The sequence below is a fragment of the Capsella rubella genome, unplaced genomic scaffold (assembly GCF_000375325.1).
Source record: "Capsella rubella cultivar Monte Gargano unplaced genomic scaffold, Caprub1_0 scaffold_20, whole genome shotgun sequence".
Classification (NCBI taxonomy): Eukaryota; Viridiplantae; Streptophyta; class Magnoliopsida; order Brassicales; family Brassicaceae; genus Capsella; species Capsella rubella.
Genome location: NW_006238904.1, coordinates 23,457 through 34,108, shown reverse-complemented (window position 1 = coordinate 34,108; position 10,652 = coordinate 23,457). Strand labels below are relative to the sequence as shown.

Below are 10,652 nucleotides of genomic sequence, written 5' to 3'. Positions count from 1 at the left end.
TTTTCCCGCCAAAAAAGTTTCCGAGAAAAATTTTCCCGCCAAAAATTTTTCCGAGAAAATTTTCCCGCCAAAAAATTTCCGCAAAAATTTTCCCGCAAAAAAAAATTATTTTTTCAAAATTTTCCCGCCAAATTTTTTTAAAGGGTTTACAAGATTTTTTAAAGGGTCTTTTAAAGGGTTTACAAGGGCTTTTAAAGGGATTTACAAGAGTTTTTAAATGGTTTTTAAAAGATTTGTAATGGTTTTTAAAGAGTTTTAGAAGCCTACAAAGGTTTTTAAATGGTTTTTAAATGATTTACAATGGTTTTAAAAGTTTTTATAAGTTTATAACAGTTTTAAAAGGATTTACAAGAATTTTTAAAGGATTTTAAAAATTTACAAGGATTTTTAAAGGTTTTTTAAAAGGATTTAAAAGTATATTTAAAGGCATACAAAGATTTAAAAATAGTTTTACAGGATTTACAAGAAGTTTTAAAGGGTTTTAGAAGTTTACAAAGGTTTTTGAAGGGTTTACAAAAGTTTTTAAAGGTATTACAAGTTCTTTAAAATGGGTTTTAAGGATTTACAAGGGTTTTTAACGGGTTTTAGAAGTTTACAAAAGTTTTTATTAAATGATTTATCACGGTTATAAGTTGTTTAAAGGGATTTACAAGTGTTTATAAATGTTATAAAATGATTTACAATGGTTTTAAAAGGTTTACTCAAGTTTTGAAAGGTTTTGGAAGACTTTTAAAAGATTTACAAGTGTTTTTAAAGGATTTTTTAAGGGATTTATAAATATTTACAAGGTTTTTTTAAGAAATTGCGGAAAAATTTTTGGCGGGAAAGTTTTTGTCGGAAATTTTTTGGCGGGAAATTTTTTTTGGCGGAAAATTTTTTGTCGAAATTTTTTGGCGGGAAAATTTTTGCCGAAATTTTTTTGCGGGAAAATTTGGCGGGAAATTTTTCAGAAGGAATATTCTTTCCAAAAAGAATATTCCTTTTCCATCATGGGTTATAAAAGAGGGTAATTTAGTCATTTTGTACATTGAATAGAGTATTTTTGAAAATGAACACCTAGAGAGGGTACTTGTAGAGTAGGGTATCATAATAAAGGTTAGTTGTGCAAATCTCCCTTAAATTATTTTCATATTATTAGTTTTGAACTTAATGATTAATATCTATGATATAAAATCGATTATTTATATAAACGCAAAATTGTTTGACAAAAAAAAAATAATATATATATATATATATATAAACGCAAAATTATGTTACCTATTTTAAAGCGTGGTAAATGGTATGAAGTTTGTTCTATTGCTTTGTATTATTAGTTACGGATAATAGTAATTGTAGGGGGATTTAGATTTTTTATGATTTCCTTTTTTTACGCTGGGGAATTTTATCAATTAAGTGGCTCAATTACAAAAATTAAAGCAAATTTTTTTTTTTTATGATTTCCTTTAATTTTTTTTATAATTTAAAAATATTTTTTAAATATTACAAAGTATTTAGTTTTTTATATTAGTTATGGTTAACACTAATTGTGACTAAATATTGTTAACTGTTTCTTTTATATAATTTGAATTATATTAAAAGATTTCCTAAATGATTAAATAAGAGATTGTTTGTTACAAATTTATTTTCTGGATATTATATTGTTTCCTTTTTAATGGTATCCTGAATTATTTGTTACTAAAATAATTTATTCTGCAGTCATTAATCCTATTTGGTTATACGTTTATAATTACATAAAATGTAATTTTTCTGTTTAATTCTGTTTGGCTTACACTTGTAAAAAATGATCCCCTTTTAATAGTATAGATACTTTTAGCATTGAAATAAATCCTAGACTTCCAAAATATTTACAAAAATGCCACTGATATTTATTATTTAATTAAAACTTTGAAAACTAATAATAAGTATTTTTAAAAAATTTCTTAAAATCTCTCCCTAATATATATAATTTCAATTCTTATTTTCTAACTTTTCTCAAATATTTCAACAAAATCTTTATATGATCTTATTTGTTTTAAATTTTATTTTATTACTTTATTTTATTACATAAAACATATGTTTGATAAAGATACAAATTTGTTTTCGTATATTGCAATTTGAATTTTTTTAAACGGATGAATATTACCCATTTTTTAGCATATGTACAACATCCCACATTATATATAAGTTTTTTTTTTATTATGTTTCAGAATCTTTATAAATAAGATCATAGCCTTCCAACTACGAATGATGGAACAATAAACATGAGTTTTTTTTTTTGGAATTATATGACGGTATGGGTTGTAAGACGGAAAGGTTGTTAGTTACAAATAAAGTTTAAAATATTTAAAATATTTTGAAAACGTTTTAAAAGTTTAAGTGTTCTTAATAGATTTTACTCAAACACAATACTCACAATAAATTATTAAATAATTTTATATGAAACAACTCAGTATTTTCGTTTTTAAATTTAGCAAAAATTAAAATCTTATTATTTTCCTTTTTACTAAAAAAATTAATAAAGATATATATCTTTAGTGTCCATATATCTTATTATTTTCCTTTTTACTAAAACACTTAATAAAGAAATTATCGTAATTTAAAAAATATTAAATATTGAGATGTCTAATCTCGATTGGTCGTTTAAAATCATATGTGGACGCTTTTAGGAGCTTATAGCTTCAACTTTTATATAGTATAGACTAGGTTTTGAACCCACGCTATGCGTGGGTATATTCGATATAATTTTGTGAAAACTATTTATGATTGACGATTAATAAATTAACTACTCAAAATAACATCGACCATCTAAAATTTTAAATTCGAAATTATATGCTTTTCTACCATAACTTAGTTTTATGTTTCAAAAATACTCATACCAAATTTCATAAAAACAACAAACAAAGTAACTAACCAAGATATCAATAAATAATAAAAAAACAAATAAAGATATCGAATTGTGGTTTTTAACTTAGCATCATCAGCCTAACATCATCTCCAATTACTATATTTTAAGAATTTCCCGATCAGAGATCCCAATATGGACAATACTCCTATTACATAAACCATAAGAAAGAAAAAAGTTAAAATTGCACTAAACAATTAAAACACAGAAAATAATACAACACTATTAAAAACACAAATATAATCTCGAATGAAATAAGAAAAACATAAACAAATGATAAGCAATTCAAATAATACAAATAATTCAAAAAACGCAAAATAAAAGAAAATCATATTATCAAAAATATGAGCTACACCAACAACAACAAAATCAGAATACGAAATTAATGGAACCAGATACTAATGGCCGTCAAAAAAATAAAAAAAAAAAAAACCAGATACTAATGTAGAGGTTGAGACTCTATATTTTTTTTTGGTCAACATTGAAAGAAATTAGCTCATACGAGCCAACTTAAAGGACAACTGTTTACATACTTAACCAAAGACGGAATGGTGCGAACATTTCGCGCCAGAGAATCCGCTTTTACATTTAGGTTACGAGAAATAAGAGTTATAGAGAAGGTAGAGAATTCTTCCCTGTCTGCAGCAATATCATCCAATCATCTCACAATAACAATGGTGCCTAGGAAAACTATGCATCATGTGCCTACGATAATAGATAGTGAGTTTTTCAACTTCACTTCTGCAATAAAAATTGACTTTGCTCATGAAGAGGACCAAAAATACTGTGTTGGTATGTGTTTTTTATAGTTTTTTCTTCATTAAATTCCTTATATACTAAAACTGTATTCCACTATAATTGATTTTTAGTTTAATTATGTGATAATGTGTTACTATCTCAATACATATGCAAGTGGTCTTTTGTCAGAAGTTTCTGAAATGCGCGAAATTAATTTTGTTGATGGGGAATATGGTTATGCAAATGCTGAAACTGTTGTCACATTTACCTTGACATATGAAACGTAAACTGAATTTCAATTTAATTTTATTCATCATATATATACAACGATTAATTTCTCTTTAAGTGTCCCCTAATATTTTGAAAAAATTTTAGAAAGAAAGAAATCCAATGTGTGGCTGTAGGTAAAGCTGCTAGGATTTCACAAAGAGTGGACAAATCTTTTGTTCGAGTCAACCTTTGTGGATAGACCTATAATGTGTGTTCTTCGTTTCTGGAGAATTACTGAATTTGAAGGTAAGTAAGCTTATCCACAAACTTTAAATTTCTATGTATGCAATAATGAATGTATAAGGAAATCTCCAGAAACTTGGTTCTCTTTATTGAATAGGTAATCCATGTATTATGTCTCAATATGGATCTTCTAGAATTTTTTTGGACAAAGAGTATGACGAAATGCATCTAGGCACTTTACTGTAAGTTTATTTATGTTTCTGTTATTTTAGTAGTATACAAACTTATACACACTTACATTACTTATATTTTTATAGTGTCATTGAAACAAACCCAATGGAGTATCCATTTTCAATAATGTGATTTTCTGAACATATAGGGGAATTGAAGGACTGGCTCAGTATACTTGGCAACCACCTAGCGATGAGGATGATGATTAATATTTTAATATTTCTGTTTTATTATCCCATGTTTTGTAAACCTTTTTCTCTATGTTCTGAACTATTTTTAAAATTTAGTAGGTTTGTTTGAATTTGATTGAAAAACCTTTAAACATTGAATTCAATATAATTGTGTCATTTAAAAAGTTTAAATATGTCATTATCTAAATCAAGTGATCATGACAGAAAATTTAAACATTTATAGGCTACTAAATGTCATTTGTAACAAGTATTGGACCCGATGCCACCTACAAGATCCATACGATCAGCGGACCTTCATATAAAATTACGAACGTGATAATCATATTTATCAATACCATAAACATAGAAATTTACTTAACAGAATCGCCGTGCCGTGGCACGGATTACTACCTAGTATAAAGATTATTCTCAAGGATTTTATTTTTACTATAGTTCTTTAAGTTGAATAAGAGAAGCGAGATGAAATTCACCTACATTTTTCTTATCTTTTTGTCTCCCCTTTGAACTGAATTTGCCTCAAACTAGGGTTCACATATGCATGGCCAAGTTTCATGCCATTTGCACTATATTCGTCAATAATTCGACAAACTTCACATATGCATGGCCAAGTTTCATGTCAGGTCGAGTGTCTTGAAAATATCCAAACACATAGAACATAGTGACACATTGAGAATCTGGACATCCCTCCGGCCTTCAGGAAAGTCCTAAAACTAAAAGAACCATTTACGTAGATGAGAAATTTGGCTAGCAAATTAAAATTTACCATCTTAATTAATGAACTGATTCGTGTTTCGATTAAGATATTTTAAAAAGGTTACGTACTTAAGATATTAAAACTGACTAAAACTCAAGAAACTGGTATACGCGTGCCATCAATCATTCAGTCTTTTTAGCTGAAGCTCTTGCCTTGGCGCAGTAGTCGAACAAGCTCCCGTCAAAGCATCTCCGAACCGCTTCTTTGGATAAGTAACCATTCTCGTCTTTGGCCAGAAAATACAGCACTCCCCACTCCATTTTACTTGCTGCCCTGTTCCATTTTTACACAGTTAAGAGACAAATAGAGAAAAAGCCATTAGAAAGAGAAAAAGATGGGACCTGACCAGCCAAAGAAATCGAATGCATTACGGTTAGCCTCAGTCATTTGCCACAGCTCAAAACGGGTTAGCTTGTCAGGCACCGTACGTGCGTACTTACTAAACATGTTCTCTAGATTTGCAGGTATGTACCTGATGATTTCAACATTTATAACCACCACAAAAGCCAAAAGTATCATCATGGACAAAGGTTAACTGAGAGACAAACCTTCCTTCAGTGTCATAAGTTGAGGTGTCACTTCCATGTTTTGCTCTGTGGATGTTCTTGATGTAAATCGGGAAAGAGAACGAAGGCATCCAAGTCTGGTTTTTCGAACAAGAAAACAAAGAAGACATCTTGAGAATAACCAAAAAGGACTAAAAGACATCTTCAGAGAAACCTAAAGAGATCAAATTAAGACAATAACTTAAAATCTTGAATAAACTTACAGGCAATGTGGCGTAACTCATTGTAAGATGCACAATAACTGTTAGAAAGAAACTAGAAACCACGTTGAAACCGAGGCTCTAAATCCTGAACAATGCAAAAGAGACTATAGGTTCAGTATGAAGGATCTTAATACTTAATTTTTCATTAAAAAATATAGTAGATACCTCTAAATGTTTCTGATGGATAGATGATTCCATCACTGTCCTGGTCAAAGAAAGCGACATGTTGTTGAAGAACAGACATGTCCTGGTGCTTGTGTCCCCTTGTGCCATTCACGTTTTCCATGTCTGGTGCAACCATTGCTCGAGGCAGATCTGTTTTTTTTAATCCAGCAAATAAAATATTCAGGACATAATCTTATAAGTATACCGATTTCATTTCCAAAGACGAAATGAGAACTAATAGAAGGTTTTGGAAACTGAATAAATCCAATTATAATTTTATTAATTTTAAAACCCGAAAAACGATAACAAAAAAAAACCATGAACTTAGCAAAAATGATGAATATGTTCATGGATAAAATGTCTAAATTTTATTGAATATTCAAATATATTCAATAAATCATGAAATTCAATACAAAAAACACAAATTCTTTAATTACCAAGATTTTTAAATTTGTACAAGAAAATTTTATAAGTTTGATCATCCGCTAACATATTTTATGAAATATAAAAATAAACTTTGTAATTTATTTAAAAAATCGTATTTTGTTTTTTTAATGTATATAAAATTGTATTTAAAACCAAATTTATTTTTTTACTATTAATGTTTTAGATCAAATTCTGAATTTTAGTCGATATGAAAATAATAAAAGATGAACAAAAGATAAAGGAAATATACGAACAAGGCTTGGGGAGATAATCATCGAGATCAGTACGAACTTTCCTCTCCGCCGTGACAGGAGCTTTCTCAGCGACCGTAGCAATCGATTCTGCTCCTGCATCTATCGCCATTGTTTCTTTTCTCGTTTAGTATTATGATTTGTTTTTTTAAAAAAAAAACATATAGAGAGATCTGATGAGAATGCTAAACTGATTCCAAATAAGTCGCGGGAGTTGCTTCACCTTTGAGCAATCACTCTTTTATTGACACGTGTTTCCATGACTAAGCATTGTTGTTTCTTGAAATAACAATTAATAAGAAAATTTACTTAAAAATTAATTTATGATTAAACGGTCCCTGGCCTCTAGATTTAAAAATATTGTAAAACTTGTGTACCACACGTTCAACGTATGGAAAATATATTACATTGAATTAATACGAATGAATAAAATATTATATCTTTAATGATGAATTTTGTAAATTTCTAGTGAAATGAAAAAAAAATTCTAGTGAATAAAATGAAACTTTGATCTAAAGTTCCAGTTTAGTGACGACAATAAAAAATGTACCAGTTTTCTAAATTAAATTTTTGATTGCAGTGGCTTATTTTTAAAAAAATTAATTATATTGTAACTTTTTATATTTAAATTCAAGAACTAATTATATATCGATTTGCTAATTGGGTTAATTAACATAATATATTCAAAAAAAAACATAAATATACCAATCATAGGAATTTTTTGGATAAGAATCATAAGTGCGGTGAATTTGTTTATTTTTTCTTGTTTTTTTTTTGTTTGGTCATGTTCTTTCTTTGTGTATGGTAACTTTCTTCGTCATATTCAGTTTTAATCTTTGTTTTAATTTTTCCAACAATTATAACACACCGGTTCAAGAAAAATAATGGTGTATACACAAAGGTTTAAAATAATTGATTTCGTCAATCAACGACAGAACTCTATAGTTAAACATGCTTATATTGGATTATAGTTGTATGATATGTGACATTTGATCTTATGAGAAGTGACTGTCAAAATCGCCCGAAAGATGCGTAGTGATTTGTAGGATTGATACATAAGTCTTTAAATTCTTCTAGATGTAGCAAACCGTTTTAGTATAAATACGTGAGGCCCACTTAAAGAGTTAGGCCCATGAAACAGAAATGAACATGTGACTTAATAAGAGCGACAGTTGGGGAGTCACATCATTAATGTGGTTTTTCGGAATATTACCAAATGATCTACATTTTAACGACTCAGATAATTAAAAAAGATCAAATAACATGATTGTGGGTTACAGATTTCAATTTGACCCAATCCGGTAGGTGTTTTCTAAAATTTAACCTTAATAGGTTTTGATTATTTGCTTAATGACGACGTGTTCCTTCTTTCTCCCTCTCAACTAATTTCTCAACCCTTGCCTTCTCAAAAGCCTTAGCTCCGTACCTCTATTTCTTGAATTCGGTTCTCTCCCTTGCTCTCTTTCTCTGTTTTTCTATCTCTCTCCCTGTCGTGATCCCTTTCTCAGTCCTGATCTCGGTCACAATCCTTGTTACGAATGGTGTTGTCTCCATTGGCGTCTTCGGTCTCGCGCTCGGAATAACAAATTTGATCATGGTGGAGGCTTCATAGTGAAGTCTAAGGCATCACCGAAGGAACTAGGTTTAAAGTTGGGGAATTTTTTTATGTTTTTATTAAACAGAGAAAAAGTAACTTTTTTTATTTGTTCGCTATAAAATATTACGAAAATTTTTGGATCTGAAATATGGCGTTTAAGTGAATTTTTCTTCAAAATATTGGCGGCACAAATAATTTTAGCAACATATTTAGTGATTTTTTATCTTAGTGTTTTTTAGTGCTCTATAGTAACAAAAAAGTTAGTTTTTTTAAATTTTTTATAGCAATTACGTAAAATGAGCTATCCTCATGTGCTATCAATATAGATATTTCTTGTAGTAAGAAAAAACAACATTCATTATCAATAGCTACTAAAGCAAATGTTTGATTTACAAAGTGTACTTCAAAAATATTAATATAGATAGTAAGAAAATTTGAAGAATGTCCTGTATAAAATTGTATTAGTTTAAATAGTTAATTTTTGTGAATTTTATTTAAAATACTAGTAGCATGGGAGTTTTATTACGTTGTTTATGAGTAATTGATTCGTATTTTATTTCCTACTCATTTTCTCCACTATAGCATACTTTTAATTTATATCTCATGTTGTGTTTGTATAGAAAATCTATTTTATTTTAGTTTTGATAATAGTTGAGAAATTAGGTGTGTATAGTATAAATCGATGTGTATGCGTAAACGGAAGTGTTATGGAGAATTGTAAAAAAAATATGTTATTAAAGCTCCCACCAAACATAGATCTAGATGATGTAATATTCTGGGTCTTTTTAATATGTTGGTCAAAAATTTGAGAATAATTTGTGGATTTCGCGCGAATTGTTGTATTTTTTATTTATTGATTTGGCGATCTGTTGTTTATTATCTATTTATTTTGGTTTGTTATGTTTTTGTTAGTTATTTTTATTTGTTATATTAGCTCTTTATATATTGTCATATTTTTTTTGGGAGAATTTCAAAAATACCATTTTCCAAAAACACTTTTTAAAAATATCTCTCTTTCTAATTTTATCAAAAGGTCACTATAAAATTTGAAATTTAGCAAAAAAAATATGTGTATGCTTATATTTATAGACACAAATTATCTTTATATTTGTGTAAATTTATATATATTTTTCATAAATACCGTATAAATACCTTTTAAAAACCTTTTAAAAATCATTTAAAAACCTTACAAAAACTTTGTAAACCTTATAAAAACATTATAAAAACCTTATAAATGTCGTTTATAACCTTTGAAAACCTTATAAATATTTGGATTCAGTGTCCCAGTAGTAATGATGATCTTGATGTACCTTATTAACCATATAAAAGTTGGGGGATTTGCACAACTAACCTTTTTATGATACCTTTTTCTATAAATACCCTCTCTAGGTGTCCATTTTCAAAAATACCCTCTTCTATGTACAAAATGACTAAATTACCCTTTTTATTATAACCCATGATGAAGAAATGAATATTCTTTCCAACAAAAAGAATATTTCTTCCGAAAAATTTCCCGCCAAATTGTTCTACCAAAAAATTTCCCGCAAAAAAATTTCCCCGCCGAAAAAATTTCCCCGCCAAAAAAAAATTCTCTCCAAAAATTTTCCGACAAAATTATTCCCGCCAAAAAATTTCAGCCAAAATTTTTCCGCCATTCCTTCAAAAATCTTTTAAAAAACCTTATAAATATTTTTAAATCCCTAAAAAAATCCTTTAAAAAACCTTGTAAATCTTTTAAGAGGGGGTTATTGAACTGTGTATTTTAAAAGAATTGAATGGATTCTGAAATCAGTCGTTATTCAATTAGGTAATTTATAAAGTACATTAAAATCCAGTGTTATTGGATTATGTATTTGTTTGATGTATTTTAAAATACTTTGAAAACACTGTTATTCAATGTGCAAGTGATTTGGTATCATTTCAGATTTCATTGTATTTCATTCTAAAAATATGAACAAACAAAATCCAATATATTTTCTCACGTATTCTAAATATTTCTATTCCTCCTTCTCTTTCTCTTTCTCTCTCTATTCTTCTCAGTCTCTTCTTCTCTCTTAATAAAAAAATTCTAGATCTTTACTCCAGATTTACTCCAGGTAGAAGCACAAAGGAGGATGTTATGTTTCTTCTTCATCTTTAACATGGTGTAAAGAAGAAATTAAACAAATCCCAGATTTCTGAAAAATTATAAAAACC

At 28.3% G+C, this 10,652-nt stretch overlaps 1 protein-coding gene across 1 annotated transcript; it reads right to left on the bottom strand.

Moving 5' to 3' along the window:
• Positions 1 to 5,032: 5,032 nt before the first annotated feature.
• LOC17874477 (peroxygenase 2) lies at positions 5,033 to 6,979 on the bottom strand. Its single transcript, XM_023777813.1, is given in 7 exon segments — positions 5,033 to 5,204; positions 5,317 to 5,521; positions 5,595 to 5,720; positions 5,797 to 5,891; positions 6,018 to 6,093; positions 6,152 to 6,332; positions 6,863 to 6,979. Coding segments are annotated over 6 exon segments (738 nt in total). The 5' UTR covers positions 6,972 to 6,979; the 3' UTR covers positions 5,033 to 5,204; positions 5,317 to 5,370.
• Positions 6,980 to 10,652: the final 3,673 nt, after the last annotated feature.